Source organism: Benincasa hispida, chromosome 9 (assembly GCF_027475165.1).
Source record: "Benincasa hispida cultivar pf3 chromosome 9, pf3_genome.v1.1, whole genome shotgun sequence".
In the NCBI taxonomy this organism is placed as follows: Eukaryota; Viridiplantae; Streptophyta; class Magnoliopsida; order Cucurbitales; family Cucurbitaceae; genus Benincasa; species Benincasa hispida.
This window is the reverse complement of record NC_143486.1, coordinates 84203601-84225268: the sequence shown is the minus strand read 5'-3', so window position 1 is coordinate 84225268 and position 21668 is coordinate 84203601. Positions and strand designations below refer to the sequence as shown.

The window sequence follows — 21668 nt, the reverse complement described above, 5'->3', positions numbered from 1 at the left end:
GCATGTCCAGTTTGAACACCACTCATTGATTTCCTAATTTTTTATTTCGTATAACAATCAAAATGGACTAACTCTTTTAGCAGAGACCAGAGTATTAATGAGCCCAACAAGTTTTAGATTGAAAGCTTTCGAGATGGAAAAAGCTCTTAACGCGTAACTGTTAGATCATCAAATATCAATATATTTGCTCAATCAATTTTCTTTTTTCTTTTTTCTTTTTTCTTTTTTCCAAAAAAGAAACAAGTATATAATGTTGTAAAATTGAAGAACACAACGGAAATACGAATATTGGAAAAATATAATATAATAATATTAAATATATAAAATAAAATAACTAAAAACATAAAATAACTAAAATTACAAAATTGGATAATATGTAAATTAGTGGAATTTTGAAGTGGAATTCTCATCAATGTATGTGTAATTTTAAGATCCATTAAACGCTACTATTTATAGGCAAAGTGGTAAGATGTGAACTTACATGGATACTAAACATGAATAATTACAAGACACATAGACAACATGAAGGGTGGCACATGTCTTTGGGATACTAAGCAATGAACATCTATTTATTATTATAATATTCATAATACTCCTCTTAGATGGGAAAATTAAAAGGATATCGTACTTTTAAAAACTATTTAGGAAAATATTGTTATTTTCAAACTATTTGTAAAAATATTGTTGTTTTCAAACGGATTCTGTCATTTCAGCAAGTCTGACTAAATAACGAGTTAATGAATCTCCTTCTTTTTGCCACTGAACTTCCCAATCAAATTCGAGAGCGAGATTATGAGAGACAGCGAGAGTTTAAGAGAGCGAGAGCATGAACGTGAGCGAGAACGAGAGCGAGATTTTGATAGAAAGCGAGAATACCGTACAAATTTCCCCTTTCTTTCTTTTTTAATTATTACACATTCCACCTTCTTCTTTTTCTTTTTCTTTTTTTTAATTTTCCATTTTATAAAAAAAATTCTAAAAATATTTATTATTTTATTTAAATTCTAAAAAGAATAAATTAAAAAAATAATAACTCATAAAAATAAAAAAAATGTAAATTAAATATCTCATTTATATAAAAATAATTACAAAAATCAATATGTCCCACAAGGCGGACGTCATCGATTTCGAGCTGGTTGTCGTCGTCGACTTCAAACTTGAGGTTGCTCGGGTTCTTCTTGATGTTGCTCTGGTACCTCTACAGGCGCTTCATAATATAAATATTCATTATGCTCTCCACGACCCCGACCATGTCCATGCACGTATGAAGACAAAGGACCAGCCTCTGAGTCATAATGTCCTGAACCAAATGCTGACATCATCATCATCGGACTAACATAATCAGTTTGACTCTGCGTCTGCATCATAGGGGACAACTCTTCCACATTATGTGCAACCTCATCAAACTCATCCTCTTCCCGAACAGGTCCTCTACGTCTAGGAGCTGGTGGAGGAACAATAGGTATATCGTACATATAATGAATTTCCTCTATATAGCTTTGGTTATCACTATATATAGCAAGAACCTGGTTCGAATCATTCGCAACCTCACGGAGTCAACTGTTGTTCGATCTCTGTGAATTATAAAACAATTAGACAATATTTAAAATAAATTTAAATTAAAAAAATTAGATAATATTCATTCATTTACCAGATGACCCACAGCTGCTCCCGGACGAGTGACGTAACGCCTTGTGATATTATTATACCAATGAATATATTCTAGAGTGACATCTGTGTCAAACTGTTCAAGAGAAACCCCCACTGCAATAAACCTTGCACAATAGTGCCATCGCACTACCAAATGTGCAACTTTTTCGGATCAATCTCCAGTCCTTAGGTTAATATCATGCAGTACGAGTTCAGTATTACAAGGCGATGGGATATCCTGCTGAAAACCGAATTGTCTCATCCACCCTGTCAGGAAGATGCCACTCACCAATGTGAAAACATATGAGAGGACTCATCGTCCACCATATGTTTTGACCATTCGTACAAAAATTAGGCAAAGTATGCACAATAATTTTGTACGGCTCCCAAATAACCTGAAACACAAAATATTATATTAGAGAATATTAAAGACAAATACAATAAAAATGTGAATAAAATAATCAATTAGGTTTAGTGTAATGTACTTGTTCAGGTTGAAGCAGATCAAACATGTATCTATACTGGTTAACTACATGTGTGGCTATCCTAGTCACACAAATTTTGTCTCTCCACCTAAATTTTTAAATTGATAATTTAGAATTTAAATTAACTAGATCAGTGATATAAAAATTAAATTGAATTAAAACAACATATCGAGAACCGTAGGCTTGTCCAACTAACTGAGCGTCATTAACATGATGTAGCTGTGGAGCCATTGTTGGAAATCGCTCCCAAGCCCATAGTTGCAAAAGTATGAGAGCTCCATTGTTGGAAATCGCTCCCAAGCCCAAAGTTGCAAAAGTATGAGAGGCCCAGCTATCTCTCGAACCTCAGGTTTTGTTGCTTTGCATAATTGTCTATACAACCATGCCAAACATGCTCCACCCCACAAATACCACCCCGCATCATGGAGGTTAGCTAACAGTGGCAGGAATCAAGTGAACAAAATGACTTGATTTATCTGAAAACAGACTTCCACCCATCATTTGTAGTATATATGCTCGCGCATATCTTATGACGATTTCCTCGTCTGCATCATCTGTGAGCTCACGAAATTGTGTTCCTAACCATATTAAACTTAACCTCGATTCTTTAATCTTGTCGATAGGTGGGGTCGCACCGAGGTACAGTTGACAAACTTCTAACTAGTCATCGTACATCACTCCGGTGACCGGCTCACCGTAAAAAAAAACTTAGACAGCTCCGATTTATTCCTTTGATATCTTCAATTGCTTTGTTGAACTTTTGAATTTGAAACTGACACCCGACACGATAAACATAAACTGACACCCGAAAAGTTCACGTTATCACAACGAGATGGATTGGACAGAACCAGCTACTCGACAACGATGTGGATTTTGTAACTAGTTAGGACATAATCGAAGGAAGTGTCCTTCGTTACTAAGATGGGCTCCAGATAGTTAGGGATTGAATAATAAATAATTTTTTTTAATTATATATTCATTTTATTGTATATTCAAATTTTTTATTATAATTTATTGTATATTCAATTTTTTAAATAATAATCTACTGTATATTCAATTTTTTTTTTTTTTTTGTAATCAATAAAGTTTTACATTATAATAATCTAATATATTCAATTTATAGTATAATAATATAATATATTCAATTTATTCAATTTATTGTCTAATGATTATTCAATTATAGTATAATAATCTAATATATTCAATTATAGTCTAATGATTATTCTATCCTAAGATCTCGCTGATCTCGCTATCTCAATATCGCTCTCTCGCTCTCTCCTAAGACCTCTCTCTCACTCTCGGTCTCTCTCAATATCTCACTCTCTCTGTTATTGTTGTTATTTTTCCATTAATGATTACTAGCTTTCATTTCTTCTGGAACAATCACAAACACTTTTTTGATTATGGATCTACTTTTTTTTTCGTAGACAAAGCTAATTCGGAATTGTCTTTCATTCCAAGGCATAACTTGTATTCATGCGCTTCATATTCATGCGCTTTCATTCCACCCTCTCACGTCAATCCCACAAGCCTTTGTCTAATTTGAAATGATAACAAAATGCATAGGTTGTTAGAAACAGCTCGAGTACACAGATACATATAGTATACCATCTCATTACTTTATTTCCTGTATAAAGGAAAAATAAAAGTAATAAACCTGCAATCTCGAGGGTGGATGTGTGTCGAAACTTCAACCTTCGACAACCTAATCGAGATTCGCGAGATTTCCCTTGTCGAGGGTTGAAGTATCGGCTTATGTATTGTTTCCAAGTTTTTCTTTGTTCGTCGAGTTCTCAACGTTCGACCTCCACATGAGTTCTCAATGTTCAACCTCTAGCCTCGAATTCCCAAAACAACAATATTTCTTTAATAAGTTTCAAACAACAATATTTCTTTAATAAGTTTTGAAAACAACAATATTAATATTAAAGGTCCCCTCTTAGATGCCCATATATATATATATATATATATATAAAATATGCCTTGTTAAAAGCTTAAAACCCAATGAAAAAAAACTCTAGTGAAGGAAAAAGAGTACATATTTCATATAATACTTACTCTTAAAATATAATATATTTACTCCCCTCACGAAAACATCACTTAAGATCTCTGAGTCGCCACATTCCAATGTTATGCACCAATTTTTCAAAAATTATGGTTGGTAATGTCTTTGTAAATAAGTCTGTCAGATTATCCTTCGAACAAATTTGTTGTATAGTGATATCGTCATTTTCTTCAAGATCATGTGTAGAAAATCTTCGGTGAAAGATGTTTTGTTCTATCTTTTTTAAAATATATTTTTTTTATTTGAGTTATGCAAGCTGTGTTATCTTCATATAATATTGTTGGAAGATTTTTATTTGAAGACAAACCATACATTTCACGAATGTGCTGAGTCATTGACCTTAGCCATACATACACATTTTCGACTAGTCTCGTGAATTGCAAGAATTTCAGCATGATTTGAGAAAGTGGTTGTCATAGTTTGTTTCACTAATCGTCATGATATAACAGTTCCTCTACATGTGAATAAATAACCTGTTTGAAATCTAGCTTTGTGTAGATCAGATAAATATCCAGAATCTGCATAACCAACTAGATCAAAATTTGATTTATTTGAATAAAACAAACTCATATCGATTGTTCCTTGAAGATAACGGAGCATACACTTAATTTCCTTCCAATGTCTGTTTGTAGGAGAAGAACTATGTCTAGCTAATAAATTTATTGAAAATGCAATATTTGGTCTTGTATTATTAATAAGATACATAAGTGCACCAATTGCACTAAGATATGGTACTTCAGAACCAAGAAGTTCTTCATTATCTTCTCGATGTTGAAATATATCTTTCTTTATATCTAACAAGCGGACTTCCATTGAAATATTTAATGGATGTGATTTTTCCATATAAAATATTTTCAAAATTTTTACTTTATAGGTTGATTGATGAATGAATATTCCATCTGCTAAATGTTCAATTTGCAAACCAAGGCACAATTTTGTTTTTCCGAGATCTTCATCTCAAATTCTTTCATTAACATATACATATACAGTTATAATAGCAAATCTTGATTGTGATTTCTTTATAAAAACACACGGACATATTGGATTATTTCAATATCCTTCATTCAATAAATATCCACTCACATGATTGTACCACATCCGTTCTGATTGTTTTAATCCATATAGTGATATCTGTAATTTACATCATGGATATTTACATCATCAACCATGTCTTTTTCACTATTAATTATTTTTCGGTTTCGAGAATTTTTATCTTTGGATCCTATTGGTCTACCATGCTTATGGCGTGTTCCAGACTCATTAGTGACAACTTGTTAGGTTGAGATATCAATTTTCGATTGAACATTTTGTCATATCCCCTCCCAGATTACCCTTTTTATTCCAGAAGTGAATGTGACGACAGTAGTTACCAATCCTTTTGTGACACTTACTGCCTAACTAACATCTTTAACCTGCTTAGATCCCTGGAATACATATATAACATTCACCAAACTAATGAAACTTTTAAAAAATAACCTCAGAATACCAGGGATCAACAACAACATAATTACATCATATTAACACATACAGAGTTCAACGGTCCCAATATACTTTACTAGTCCCTAATATGAGCAACACATACATACAGACATTTACAGAATAAACTCCTAAGACTTCTCTAGACTTTGGACTTTTAACTGGAGTCCTTGAGTGGCAAAACAGGGACAGCTAACCTCTGGGGAGATGACCACTACCTGGGAAAAGAAAAACATTTGAAAGAATGAGCTACTTGCTCAGTGAATGACTTAATAAAAACATAAATCTCATGCTTAAACTGAAAGCTCGAAAACATAATACTGGGACTAAAATATGCCAAGAAAACGTGTACATTAAACTTATAAAATCATTGTATCTGAAACCTGAATCTTAGTTGAGAATGAACATCCATCGCTCTAATTCCCAACGCCAAGCCATGGCCAGATGAGACCTCTACTTCGATCTCTTCATACTAAACTATGGCTAGGAGAGACCCTTATGTCAATCTCTTTAAATATACCGATGGGCATCTCAAGCAACCTCCTCTAAACATAAATATTGATAACTACTCTTAAACACCATTAAACATCATTATTCCCTAGTTGAGAACGAGCATACATCGTTTTAGCTCTCAACGTCTGTTACCAGCCAAGAGACCCATACTTCGGCCTCCCTTTGCTGGTATATGGCCTAGGAGACCCATACTTTGGCCTCTCATTTAGAACTACCTACGTGCACGTGGAGTTTTCTAAGTACCATCAACACCTTAGGTACATTTACTCAGATACCTTCCTTACCTTCAATATCTAGCTCACTTAAGCTGTCAAGTTCTCGAAGTGCATTAAAAAGAATAATTTTCAAATATAGCATAGAAATCTCTTTAGGATACCTTCCCTACCTTCAGTATCCTTTTTCATTGTATTTAGGATACCAACGCATATACTTTGACAACCTTAGGTATTTAAAACATAGTACATCAAGCTTCATTCAACCTTAGCTATAATCCTAACGCATGCTTCATACTTTGTAAAATAAGTTGGCTTCGATCATGTTGAACTAGCTTGTAAAAACCATTAGCATGCATTAGACATGGAAAACATACTTGGAAAACTCATATATTAGTAAACATCATGCATTGGTCATGCTTTCAATCATAGAAATAAGTTGCTTGCAATCACATAAAACTTAGCATGAGAATAACTTTGTAAAGCATAAACTTTATCATTTAGAAACATTAGTCACTCACAGCTCGTCGGGGCTCTTAAACGGTTTATATATCTCTCCTAGCTCTTCTTGGTCACTTCCAGTGAGATTTGTAACTTTCCAGCGAGATTTGTGACTTCTAGCGAGATTTGTAACTTCTAGCAAGATTTATAACTTTCCAGCGAGATTTGCATCCTTAGCGAGATCCTCCTCTTCCTTTACTCACTCTCGCTCTCACTCATTTTCTTCTCTCTCGCTCACTCTCGCTCATTTTCTTATCTCTCACTCGCTCTCGCTCACTATGGTGAGCTGCCTGCTTAATCTTCCTAAGCAGGTGTATGCTTACGCACTAATTCCCCGTTCCAACTTCAAAATTTCATAACTCAAAATCCAGAACTCTTTTTAAGAAACTTTTTTCTACAAACTTGTTTAGAATTGAGTTAATTTCTTATCTTAAAATATCGGCCCCAAATTCCTTGTAATTTGGCTTGAAGATTCCAATCTTCACTTCGACCCCTAATTAATCAAAGAATCTGCCCCTTCTGCAAATTCTTCACTTTTTGCTATTCTCTGTGTGAGATCTTTCTCCGGAAAAACAAACTAAAAAGCTAGATTCTCCCAGCTTTCGAACGGTACCGATCTCACTTAATTTGCTCAAGTCATTTTTCAAAATCGAGCTTTCAAAATTCCTCTCCCTTTTATACTTCCTTCCACCTCCCCTGTTCAAGGGTTAAACTGCCACCTCATCAAGCACTTAGTGCTTCCAACCAATTCCCATTAGTGAGTTTCTTTAATTAATTTATTTTTCCTTCCCTTTCTTTATAACCCACGTTAGGCCTTCACCTCATAATATAAATTTAGCGTGCATCGCATACTCCATCGTCTAACGCCCAGCGCTTATCGTCCAGCATTCAATGTCTATCGTCTAGTGCTTGTCGTGCAGCTCATCATCTAGTGTTGATGCCAATCGTGCAGTGCCAATGCCTCATCGCTTAACGCTATCATCCAACGTATATGCTATTGTTTAGCGAGATCCTTCATATCGTCTAGCGCCCAATGCCTATCGTCTAGCTCAATCATTTAGCAAACGATCTCGTTTTCAACAATCTCGCTGATCTCGCTCTCAACGATCTCGCACATAGCCTATCGCTTAGCTACTGCGAGCATCGTTTACCTCCGCGTAATTACTACACGATTGTCCAGCGCCCGCCTACATGATCGCCTACCTCATCGTGTAGTGTCATTCACTTTCTAGACGATCGCATACCCAATCGTATAGTGTCGCTCATCTGCTACACGATCGTCCAGCATCTTTGCTCACACACACTTGAGGCTGTCGTAAGCCTTATCAACCATCATGCCTTTCAACCTATGCATTCATCCTTTGTACCAACGCATAATTTACCTTTTCCTTCAACACTTAACCTCTACAAGCCTTGGTTGCTATACACGCAACCCCATGCATCCACACTTCTCCATCAATGCATGCCTACACTTTGCTTCCATACTTAACCAATTTTCACTTGTTATATTATCTAAAACTCACCCTTGACTAAGTATTTCTAACACTTAGAATTTTCTTCCTCCATCTGCCTACTTTCTTTACCTCCTTTCATAATTTTACTTAATACACTTGTTACTCACTTATGTAGGAAAAATGGAGTATGGGGTTACACATTTGCAGCTGGTATATGCTATATTTTGCAAATGAATTATTTTCTGAACTTCAAGTTCACATTGATCTGTATGGGGATCTAAATGATGAGATAATAATGATGCATTCCATGTAATTTCTTTTTTCAACTTCTTATTTCTTCCTCCTAATGTTGGAAATTTTGTCTTATTAAAATGAAAATCAGCAAATCGTGCAGTAAATACATCCCCCATTAAAGGTTCAAGATATTTAATAATTGATGGGGAATCATATTCCAATTGACATACAATAATTATAAAAAACTTGAAATGTAAATTCACCAACATTATCAAGACGAATGATCTTAATTATATAATCAGGAAATTGAGATATTAACTTAATTATTTGAGCAAGTAATCTTGCAAATGAAAGATTTCGACTTGATAATAAACACACGTGTGATCATCTATTGGATGCATCTATTAATACCATAAAATATCTAAACGGTCCATTTGGTGGGTTAATTGGTCCACATATATCACCATGAATTCGTTCTAAAAATGTAGGTGATTCATTCCCCACTTTGGTTGGGGATGATCTAATTATCAATTTTCTTTTAGAGCAAGCATCACATGATAATTCATTAGATTGAAAAATCTATGTCCATTTGAATTCTCAATAATTCTCCCCATCATTATAGATCCTGGATGACTTCATGAACTTTAGGTTCATTGTTGCATATGTTTCAATTACTCGTAAATGACTATAATATAATCCAGAAAATAAAACAGACAACTCTTCCAATATACGTTTTTCATTTGAGATAGTGGATATGATATATAGATATTCCATATTATTCTTACTATCCGTCTCAATATGATAATCATTACAACATATATCTTTAAAACTTAGAAGATTTCTCTTTGATTGACTAGAGAACAATACATTGTCAATTGTAAATTTTGTTCCCCTAGGCAAAATAATATATGCTTTTCCAAAATTTCCGATCAAGTTTGCAGAACTTGATACTGTATTTACTCAATTGTCTGTCAAACAGATTTTCTTTGTTCATTTTTTAATCACCCAACATATGAAAATGATTCATGCTTCTTTAAGACCTACCTTTAGCGTAATCAACAGGAGCTCGTGCTGATAATATGTTGTGAAATTAAGGAGCACAATGAGAACACAAATATGGAGAAAATATAATATAAAATAAAATAACTAAAATTATAAAATTGGATGTGTAAAATAACAGAAAATTAATGAAATTTTAAAGTGAAATTCTCACCAATGTTTGTGTAATGTTAAGATCCACTAAATGCCACTATTTATAGGCAAAGTGACAAATAGGATGTGGACTTAGATGGACACCAAACATGAATATGGATACTAAACATGAATAATTACAAGACACATCAACAACATGAAGGGTGACACATGACTTTGGGATACTAAGTAATGAGCATCTATTTATTATTATAATATTTATAATAATTAATATTTTATGATTTACAAAAATTAGAAAAACTAGAATACAAAGAAGCTACCGTGACAAACAAGTGAACAACTAACAACTCAAATTTTCCTAAACTAGGAGGGAAATATCTACAAAATGTCTGAACGTCCAAAAGAAGCCGTGTACAACTTCTTTTGTGTTGTCTGCCTCCAAAGATTTATTTATTTATTATATGTTTTTTTGTGTTGTCTGCCTCCAAATATTTCTCCTATCAGCTTAAGAAAATACTTCAAAAGTCCAAAAACTACTTTTCATTTAAACAGTAGACCGACAACATATAGTCTCAATTCTTTTCTATAAACATGAAAAAATTTATTCATTAAAAATAGAGAATACCGGCATCACCCCAATCCATCTAAAAGGGCATTTAAAAATACTCACCAATAGAAGAAAAGGTACAAGAAGAAACCTGAATTTTACATGCACCAAGTTGAGGTTACATGCTACAGCTACACATGTATCGAAGTGGGGTGGGAGATTGAACCTTTATAAACTAATTTAAAAATAATTAGTACTTTTCTTTCTGTTTTTTAGTTTAATGGGTGGAAGATTGAACCATTGAACTTTAAAATAATAATAGATGTGTTATCCACTAAGCTATATTTTAATCGACAAAAATACTAACTACTATTTCAATTAAAAGAGAGTAATCCAACAAGGGGAGACAAAGGAGATTACTTTTTTCTATATTTTAAAGACATTAGTTAGTGTAAAAAATTTGAAGGGTGGTTGGGAAAGATACAACAAACTAGTAATAAGCAAGTATAATTCTCAAAAGAAAACCAAAAAAGAGATCAAGACAAAACAAAACAGAAACTCGAGAGGATGCAAGAGAGGGAAAGGGAAGCATATGGCCTAAAATTATGAAACATTATACGCAGTTAAAATACAATAAAGTTCAACCAACCATCCAGTAGTATATTCGCATAATTGTATAGCTTTCACCCAAACACGTGCATGTATGAATGCCAATATATGAGTGGTCGAGCATACATTATAAAGGCAATCTCAAGATGTCTTGTTTGGTTGTGAAGCACAGGATTGGCGACCATGTATGTGGCGCTAAGCTTGTCACAGAGCAGCAGAGGAGTTGATATGCGGTTAATGTCAATTTCAGTCAGAACAGATTGGATCCAAAGGACCTCAGCGGCAGCATTGGAAAGGCCATGATATTCTGATTCAGCACTGAAGCGAGAGACTACTTTTTGCTTGGTGGAGCTCCATGAGATGAGGTTGGAACCTAGGAAGACACAGAACCCACTTGTGCTTCATTTGTCATCTAGCCAGCTGGCTCAATCGGCATCGGTGTAGCAAATTAAGGCCAAAACAGAGGATTTGGTCAGAAGAATACCATGAGTAACCATGCCTTTGAGGTAGCGAAGAAGGCATTTTGTTGCTTGAAGATGTGAAGAGGTTGGGGCATGCATAAACTGACATAGTTTGTTGACACTGAAACTGATGTCTGGTCTGGTTAGAGTACAATATTGGAGAGCTCCTACTAAGCTTCTGTATTCAGAGGGGTTGTCCAGTAATTGTCCATTTATGAGGGACAATATGGTACCAATGGCCATTGGAGAATGAATGGGCTTGTAAATGTACTTGGACTAAGATAAGTGTACATGGTTTGATGAGCGAGCTACTTGAATACTAAGGAAAAAAGATAGATCACCGAGGTTTTTAAGTGCAAAATGAGTGTGTAAGCAACTAATAAAGTGTTGGATGGTTGCAGAACTATTGCCAGTTACAATGATATCATCAACATAAATGAGAAAGATGATTAAAGTGTGAGAGTTGCGGAAAATAAACATGGACGTATCAGATTTCGCATTCGAGAAGCCCCACTGCATTAGACAAGTGTTGATCTTTGAAAAACCATGCTCGAGGGCTCTGTTTGAGACCGTACAAGGCCTTATACAGAAGCAGGACATGATCTGGATGTTGGTTACTTATAAAACCAGGTGGTTACTTGATATACACTTCCTCAGGTAGGTCACCATTAAAAAAGGCATTGTGCACGTCAAGCTGTCGAATGGCCCAATTGTGAGATAAAACAATGGATAGCACAAGTCGGATGGTAGTAGGCTTGACCACTAGACTAAATGTTTCAAAGTAATCAATGTCATAATCTTGGCTAAAGCCTTGAGCGACCAAGCAGGCCTTAAATCGAGCAATCTTACCTGATGGAGTCTGTTTAAGCCTGAATACCCACTTGTTGCCAATTACCTGGCGATCCTGGGGAATAGGTGTCAAGGACCATGTATTGTTTCGTATGAGCGCCTCATATTCCTCAATCATAGCTTGTTTCCATTTTGGATAAAGAAGAGCTTCCTTATACGATCGTGGTTCTGTTTTGTCCAAGTCAGTGACAACGGATAGCCAAGCCTTTGGTTTAAAAATGCCCATTTTGGATCATGTAATCATAGGATGGTTATTGGTTGTGAGAGGGAAGGGTTGTGGTGGGTCTAAAGTGTTGGGAATGGTTAGGTGTGGTGTATGAGAGTGAGTTGGGAGGGCAGAAGTGAGTGTTGGTGAAGGAGAGGGAATGAGGGAACTTGGTGAACTGGTTGAAGATTCAGGTGACTGAAGAGTACGAACAGTAGGTTGGTTGGTTGGTGTAGGTTGGGAAGAGGGAGATGGGATGGAAGAAGATAGGTAGGGGAAATCATGATGATGAACAGTATTACTTTGAGGATTGGCAGTAGATTGATTTGGTGAGGAGGGGCAGAGAGGACTGATGGGAATAGGAATGGAAATGACAGAGGAGAGAGGAGACTGTGATGGATGATCTAGTATGTTGCTGCCAGTGAGGGCGTCGAGGTTGTAGAGAGAGATGGGCAACATTGGCTTAGATTTGTTGAAGTTGATCCATGGCAGACTGTGTTTCCAACCGAGAGTCATATGCGATAAGCAGGCTTCAAACATCAACTATGGAGGGGCAGTCAGATCTGTTCTGAATGGAAGTCCCAAAAGGGTTGTACTCATTTCCGAGACCTTCGAGAATATATGCGAGATGATCACGATAAGATAGAGGTTCTCCAATGGCAGCAAATTTATCGGTAATGTCTTTGATCTTTGCGAGGTACTGAGATACGCTGGTGCCATCCTTTCTTATTTTCTGAAGCTGAGATCGTAGTCCCATAATCCGAGTTGTTGAAGACGACTCATAAACCGTTCGAAGCACTTCTCAAATCTCCAATGCTGATTCGTAGCCGATGATTTCACCCATTTTATCTTCATTGAGAGAGGAGTAAAACCAGTACATGATAGTGCAATTGCACTTCTGCCAATAAGAGAAATGAGGATTGATATGCTACTGGAGATTGCGGAAATGGAAGTGCGGAGAACAGATTAAGGGGTATCTGAGTTGGAAAAGAATGATGGGTGGGAAAACCGACATACTGAGGGTGAAGGGATGGTGGTAGAGGGCCATATTGAGGAGGGTAAAACAGGTTTCGAGCAAGGGGAGGAATGCGTTGAGTAGCAGATGGAGTAAACGATGGGGAAGATATAAAGATGTTGGTTGAAGGTGGAACTGATGAATGAGTACCTGGGTTTGATGTCACCGGTAGAGTAGGGTCTTCTTCGGATGTTCCCGAGCTTGACGCCATGAAGAGAGGAATAGGATGCTTAAAGCTCTGATACCATATAGGAGACGAAGAGATAGAGATATAGAAAACAAAGAGACAGAAGAGAGGAAAATAAATTTGCTAAACGATAGGCTCTCAACAACGATATTTTTCCTATCGTATAGTTGCTATTTATTAAAGTAAATGGAGCCACATGGCATAATAACATTGGCTAAGCATAGCAACCAGGAGGGAAAAATGAAAATAACAACCAAATAGTGGAAATTAAAATGCTGAAAAAAAACAGAGGGAAAACGGGAAGAATGCATTTTAACAACCAGCCGTTGGACGTCTCTTTTTTTATTAAAGACTACATTCACCCTAATTATAGAACACACTTCAGATCTACCGTCAACAATTAAACATGCTTATGCAACTATGCAACAAAATTACTTTCACGGACTGTAATTCAAAATGTACGATGACAACAAAACTATGCTAGTTCTGTATGAACAAACCAGGTCAGATGAACACAAACCAGTCAGAGGTCAACGGAGCCAGCCAAGCTCCAGTGCCGCAACTAATTTATCAGGACAAAATTCATAAGTACCAAATGCTACTCAATACCTAAAGGAAAACACATTATGCAAAAGAGAAATACGACACCAACAATTCAATATTCTCAGCAATGCAAGTTATAGTACTACAGATTCCTCGATTTGGAATGCATTCTGAATCAAGAAGGCAAAAATATACGCCGTAGATAGCAAGGACAAAAAAACCAAACGCAAACCTGTTTCCACCGTCAATACTGTACTGTAGATGACTACGATGCCAGTAATAATCCATTACTTGAACCTCTACAACCATCATTCCACCACAAAAGTGAAGCAAAACCTTCCGATTCAAGCACCAAAAACAAAAAGAAGAGAATGAAGAAGCATTAGGCCTAGAAGACAACAAATGATTTCACAAATTCCAAATACGGAACCCTAAATGTGAAATAACATGGAGTAAATAGCTACAGAGCTCCTCGAGCGTTTTCTAACAAAGTATATGAAGAAGAATAGTACCGTAAGCCGTAAAGCATATCGATCAATGCCGGAGAGGAAAAGAGAGCATCGGCGTAGATTGATTGAGGAAGATCTGAGAGAGTGTATTTCATTTAGAATCAGAGATCGATTACTATGGATCGGGGAAGATTTCGATCAGAGAAAATAGCTGATGGTTGAGGAGCAAAGCGTATTTTGTAGCGTATAAGAACAATGAAAATGATTTTTTGCGTTGCGCTCTTGCCAACAAACTATGACACGTGTTTGATTTTCACACGTGACTGATGTGGTGCCCACTAATATACTTGGTGTTTGGAAAATGGACTACATGCGTTCCCTTCGAGTATAACAGGTGACGCGTCGCATCGTTTAGGAAAATTGACTCCTTATCTAATCTTCGACACGTTGCCCACAATTTATTTATTTATTATTATTATTTTGGCTTTACAAATTCCAACTTCGAAGAAAACCAGAGTTTCTTCTTTTTTAAAATTTGTGTTTATTTTTTTACATTTTTTATTTATGATTTTCATATTACAGAATAGATAAATGTTTGAATATTTGGTCCATTTTTAAAAGTACAAATAAGTTTTTTAAAATTATTTTTTCTTTTAATTTTCAAATTTTTGCTTTTGATTTTAAAAACACTCCTTGATATACCGAAGAAAAATAATAAATATAAGTTATATTTATAGACTTAATTTTTAAAATCAAATGATTACAAAACGATATCTATATTTTTTAATTTTTGAGTTCTGAAATGCTTTTGGCCTCCAAATTTTCAATACATATTGTACCAGTCCTTGAATTTTTTAGAATATATATATTTGGTACCTTAATTTTAGATGTATACTTTTCGTGAGCTTCTAAGAATTTGAACATTCAATTATAAAATTAATTTAGTTGAAGAGGACTAATGAATATCATAATAAGTTTTTTCTTTTTTTCATTTTTTTTAAATTAGTAATGGAAAGATTCTAATTACCGATATTTTAATCGCTAACCTATGAAGCACAGATACTTCATGTGAGGCAAAATTTATGAAGCACATACTTCATGTGAGGCAAAATTTATGAAGCACAGATACTTCATGTGAGACAAAGAATCAGTATCAGACACGTATCAGATATCGATACTTTCAGATACTTCCCAGATACGTATCTGACACGCGATTTGACGTATCTATACTTCCAGATACTTCTCAGATACGTATCTGACACGCGATTTGACGTATCTATTTCTATGCGTACTTTTTTAAAGAAAAAAAAGACAAGTAACTCATCTAATCTTTCCCAATCTAAAATTAGGCAATCTATTTAAAAGACTCACTACTCGAGTTCAAAACTAAAAGAAAAAAATAAATAAATAACGGACCAAACCCTAGACTAGAATCATCCATTCTTCATCTTCACATTTGAGTCCCCACAACCATTTGGATATCTTTAACAATAAGTTCTTCGTTTATCTTCATACTTCTCCTTCTAATCTTCTTCTTCTTTGCAATATGAGTCACTTTCCTATTGCATTTTATTAACTATTGTACTTCAACATCTTAGATGTTGCTTGTTTTGTATTGTATTTCAGTGTTGGTATTCTATTTTGTGTTATTATTATTAACTTAAAAATGACGTATCCTTAGACGTATCTATATTTTAATTTTTTAGAAATTGACGATTCGCCGTATCTGATCGTATCCGTATCATGTAGTCGTATCTGTGTCTATACTTCATAGTCGCTAACATATGTTTATTAGTTGAACTTTGGTCACTTTGACAAACTCGAGACCAAAAAAGTGTGTATATACACACCAAACTAGAGTGATACTGAAATTAAACAAATCCAGATGGTTTGTTTATCAAATATCAAAACACCTGTAATAAGTTCAAACTAAAAGGCATAAATAAAGAGAATTTTCTACACAGAGGAATGTAAGAAAAAACAATTCGTTGTAGCTATATAATTCATTCCATCACTCTTTCAAATTCCAAAACAATCAATTTGACAATCTCTATCATAAACAAACTGCTCTTGAAATTTCACAAACAACAAATTCCCTCTATTCAATCTCATAAATCAAATTGAAAATAAAATTTCTTCATCCACCCTATAAAATCGTTGATAAATAATGAATAATTCTATAACTACATCTTTGTTGCTGAATCGCCAATCTTCTCTTGAATGAAAGTGCAAAAGAATAATACTATAAACAAACTTACACTCTGACCAAGTAAACGATAATGGCTGGCGTAAAAAATCTGCAACCACAGAAAGAATACGGCATGAGTAACTTGGATTATAAGAAATGAAACACGTAACAGGCATGCCGAATTTACTAGCAGAAATTGCATCGAAAAATTCAAACCCGGGACAGAAAGAAAACATGAAATATATACTTGACGTCGAATTTTCGAGAAACCAAGAAGGCATCTCTGCTCCAGTATCTGGTATCATGTATATATGGACTAATAAACAATAGGGTCTATGAAGATTATAAATGAAGAGAGCACGCAAAAAGCACACATCCCTACTTTCTGACAAGAAAGATTACTTGAAATAGAATAAGAACTCTCCCCTAAAGGTGATCAAGAAATGAAGTTCCTAAATTTACATCATTAAATGCATTCATAAAAGAAATAAGTTTAAGTTCATAAGTTAATAACAATTTATGGTTCATATAGGACATCTATCAAATCAAAATAGAAGTTCTATCAAGGTAACTTGCTGTTAAAAAGAAATTAATTTGAAAAGTTTCTAAATAAGATGCTCTTTTACCTTTTGTCTATATGGGAAGCAGAACACCAGAAAATTTGATGCAAAGGAAACTGAAATATTGTTTTAAATGCCACTAAAGAATGCCCCCATTAACAACAAAACTTTCAAAAATGCTCCAAAGTGAAGTGAAGTTTTGGAGCCCGGCGTCGAAACAAAGGCTCAAGGCGGAAAGATGGAACACCAAACTGCCACCTTTTAGCATCATACATTTCATTCCATGCCTGTACGATCTCATCAATTTTGAAGCCGAAACCTGTAAGCCCAAAATTATAAGATACTCTAACACAAAAAGATTGTGAAAGAAGAGTTCAATAATATTACATCAAACAAAAGCTCTAAGGAGGCCTGCTTGTAACTTACCTTCCAGTGCAGTTTCATTGGAACAATGATTCTTTATCATAACTGCAATATCTGTTTGGGAAGCACCAGCGAGTTCGAACTTCTCCACCGATACCTCCAAACATTCCTCCCAGGTTGGTAGCTCGATCTTATATTCCACGACAGAACGCTCATACAATAAGGTGCCCCATAAAAGATATATCTGCGATCTCATGTTTGAAGCCAGCTCTGCAGCTTCATCAGCAGGTATCTCTCTCAATAGTTTTTCCAATCCCATTTTTTGCAACTCAGATCTGTATTTTTCACTTTTGGAGAGTCCATTCAGGCGCTGCTCCTCCATTTCTTCCCACATCAGCATGCCCTTCTCCATGCTGTCCTCAGCCTTGTTATAAAGTTGCAAGACCTCTGTGGAGAAGCTCGATTCCAAATTGATTTTGCTTCCGCTAGCAATTGCATAATACCAGCAAAGCTTAGCTTGCTCAAACTGCTGCTGCCCAAGTGCAAGGAAACCTTCATAGAAGTCAGGTTTTACATTTAGAGCTTCTTCGTATCTCATTTCGGCTTTTTTGTATTCTTTTCGTGCCCACTCGTATGCATCCTTAATCCGAAGAAGCAAAGTTTCTCTTGAACCATCTTCTGGAAGGAAAACCTGCTTCCTTGCCCTGGACATGTGAACATTGCCCCAGTTGAAGAATGCCAGAGCTGCCATTTCTTGAAACTTGTCAGCAGCAATTTCGAAAAGTTCCTGTGCACTGTCTCCTGTTACGGAGTCCTCCATCGCTTCCGAGTAAAGCTTCATTCCAAGCTCGTGAAGATCCAAATATGAATCGGAATCAACCCCAACATGGTTCTTGAACAATCGTGCAAACTGTACTATCCAGTCCTCAACCGTGGTCATTCCCCTTACAATCTCTTTATCATTTACTGAATCTCCACTCATCACCACTGCATTTCTTCTTTTATCAACAACCTCTGGAAGCTTCTCCTCGTTCTCGATTTCCTTGTAGGCAGGCTCTTGACCAGGACTGACCTCTGTGATGTAAAGTCTAAGTGAACCCTGCAACTGAATGGATGATTCAACCGACCTCAACTCCTCCGTCGTAGTTATCGTAACCAAATCACCCTCTTGATCTCTGTACTTCACAAGCACACCCTTCAAGCTTGGAAATCTGTCTCTAACTATCTCACTCACCAATTTCATGCTGCAATTTGTAGGTAACTGCGCCCATCTTATGTCTTCTCCAAATACTAATTTCACCGTCTTTGAGACTGGTTTTTCCTCAATCGGTTCAACGAACAATTTGTCTTCCTCGATAGTATTCTTTGTAACTTCAGTAACTTCAACCTTATCAACTTGAATCACTTGATCAACCTTCTCCTCCACAATCAACTTATCATCTGTCTTTTCATCAACTTTCTTATTCTTCTTCTTCCTTAGTTTCTCTCTAACTACCTTTCGTAAATGTGCTGCGGGAGGTAGCTTTACGCTGGCCAAACCGATTCCTTTCTCATCAACATCAACACCCTTTTCTCTCATTGTCTTCTTAACACCCTCCAAAATCTCCAAAGCAGAGAGGTTATTAGGCTCCAAGCTCAAAACAGTATTCACATCTCTCAACGCCAAATCAAACCGATTCAAAGCCTCATAACACCTTGCTCTCTTCAACAGTGCCTTGCTGTACCTTGGATGAGCCTCCAACGCCAAATTGCACTCGTTAATCGCCCGTGGATACTCGCCCAATCCCAACTGCATATAACAGCCAGCCATGTTGCTATGGAGATGAGCAACATCAATGTGATTTCTGGGTAAAAGCTTAAGAGCTTTCTCATATTTCAACATGGCGCCTTCATGATCTCGCTTCTGAAATAGCCGGTTGCCTTCCTCCTTGAGCTCTTGAGACATGTTTATGAAGATCGCCGTATCTTCATCGAACGCCTTGGAGTTCCGGTCAGAGGGCCGAGCAGTCTTAGAATTAGCATTTCCAGGCTTCTCCCCAACGTTTTCCTTCTTCTTTCCCGTTGGCTTCCCCATTGAAATAACTCAGAAATCACAAAGTTGTTGGTTCAAATCTCAAATCAAAGCCTCTCAGTCTCCTCCTTTTCTTATTCTCAAATCACATAAAACCGCATGTACATACGTATTTGGAAATTTAAAACTCGTGGAATATAGAATACAAATCAAGAGCATACAAACTACAGGGAGCCAAATGAAACAGGAATTGAAGCTAGAGTAATAAAATTGAAAAAATTTCAATCAAATACGCTTCCCAGTCGAATATCGAAATTACGAAAGTCGTCCAAATCTCAGTTGATGAACAAGAAATGAAAATCAAAGAACGACGGTTGTATATCTATCTGGCTTCCTCTTGACTGCTCCGGACCTGAAAATTCGGATTCGAAAACGAAACGGAATGGAAAAATGGGGCGAAAAACAAAAAAATCGAATCGAATCGAATCGAAATGAAAATGTTGAGCCGAGAATTTCAGGAACAGAAGGAGGAGAGGAGGAAGCCAGATGGAAATGGACAAGAAAAGGGGCGTTGGATAATGGCGAAAGGAAACGGGGAATTATTATTATTCTTCTAGGGTTTCGAGAACGGCTGGTCAACTTTTCAAATGATCTTGTCAATTCCCATTGTCATTACCGCGCATGTCGGAACTTTTCCCTTCTTCATGTAAATAAATTGCATGAACCCGCCACACATACGTTGACCCATCCACCCAATATATTTGGAAACATTTATTTATTTATTTATTTTATGTTATAATAATTTACTAGTAGTATGTATAACCATGAGAATTTTTCTGTAAATTTACTTTTATAAATATTTATACACCCTAAATAATGTCAATACATCCTACTATATTTTTAAAAGCACGTTAATGTGACATACAATTGAAGGTAGCATGAAAATTATCCATACTATCGTGTATAGAAAATTTTCTATACACGATAATTTTCCTACAACTATCTACCTGATCCTTTCAAAATTCAAATCTTTATTGATGACATTCAAAATCTTTTATCACAACTTATTGTTTTAACCTTTATATTTTTTTTTGCCCCTGCACGTGATTTTTTATTTTTTATTTGCTCACAATCTAGTTTATCATGCTCAAAAAATCATCTTTGATGTTGGGATAGAAGATCGATCTCTATAGGTCAATATTGTTGTTAATTGTGATTCAACAACTCTATGGACATTAATAACACTTTAAATTTTCAGATTGATTTATATTAAGTTAATAAAATCTACTCATTAGAATTTTAAGAATATATCAAACATTTGTAAATAAAAAATTAAATTAAAAATGTCATTAGATGCTATTAAAGTTGGTCAAATTATCAGTATTTAATTAAAAAAAATTATCGTATGAGAATTGGTTTAACTGCCCTAACTATGGCGGAATATTTCCGAGATCTTAATTAAGAATTGAACCATAAAAAATATTTATTCAAAGAAACAACATGCATTGAAAATGTGCAAATATCGAGATTTGAATGTTCGATATCGAGAAAAATAGCGTTAACTACCATTTAACTATGCTTATGTTGGTGTATTCACATTTGTTTATACACTAATAAAAAAAAAAAAAATCTTTAAGGAGAGTATCATGATTGTAGAGAGACCATGGAATGTGGATTTTCTTTACTTTATGATATGTTTGTAAAATTGGTTTTAAAAAAGGCAATTTCTAGAAAAGCATACACTGTTTTTCCAGCCCTCTCCTTTATAGGAAAAAAATGTAGACACTGACTCACTGTTGTTACTGTTTAGGAAAGGTTTTGAAAATAAAAATCTAGTGGAATTGGTTGTACTCCAGCCCTTACCTTATAAAAGTTCCAACCAGCTCTGTTTATAATAATAACAATGATATATATTATATATAATTTTGTAGGAGTTTTA

At 35.4% G+C, this 21668-nt stretch overlaps 1 protein-coding gene and 1 long non-coding RNA gene across 2 annotated transcripts; both read right to left on the bottom strand.

Moving 5' to 3' along the window:
* Window positions 1–5692: 5692 nt before the first annotated feature.
* Window positions 5693–14861, bottom strand: LOC120086103 (uncharacterized). The gene is made up of 3 exons (XR_005484153.2): window positions 14671–14861; window positions 14391–14494; window positions 5693–5894 (listed from the first exon to the last, which is right to left on the bottom strand). It is a non-coding gene; the product is annotated as an uncharacterized LOC120086103 (long non-coding RNA).
* Window positions 14862–16578: 1717 nt separating this feature from the next.
* LOC120085805 (protein PHOX1-like) lies at window positions 16579–20415 on the bottom strand. The gene is made up of 3 exons (XM_039042003.2): window positions 17782–20415; window positions 17422–17674; window positions 16579–16904 (listed from the first exon to the last, which is right to left on the bottom strand). Exons 1-2 carry the CDS (start codon window positions 19790–19792, stop codon window positions 17526–17528), a joined length of 2160 nt encoding a protein of 719 aa, XP_038897931.1. The 5' UTR covers window positions 19793–20415; the 3' UTR covers window positions 16579–16904; window positions 17422–17525.
* Window positions 20416–21668: the final 1253 nt, after the last annotated feature.

What these genes read in the sequence shown, in the direction of transcription:
- LOC120085805 (XM_039042003.2), bottom strand. Translation starts at nt 19,792, where the DNA reads ATGGGGAAGCCAACGGGAAAGAAGAAGGAAAACGTTGGGGAGAAGCCT. An exon ending in CAATGAAACTGCACTGGAAG is followed by an intron (nt 17,675 to 17,781) that starts GTAAGTTACAAG and finishes TTGGGCTTACAG; the next exon opens with GTTTCGGCTTCAAAATTGAT.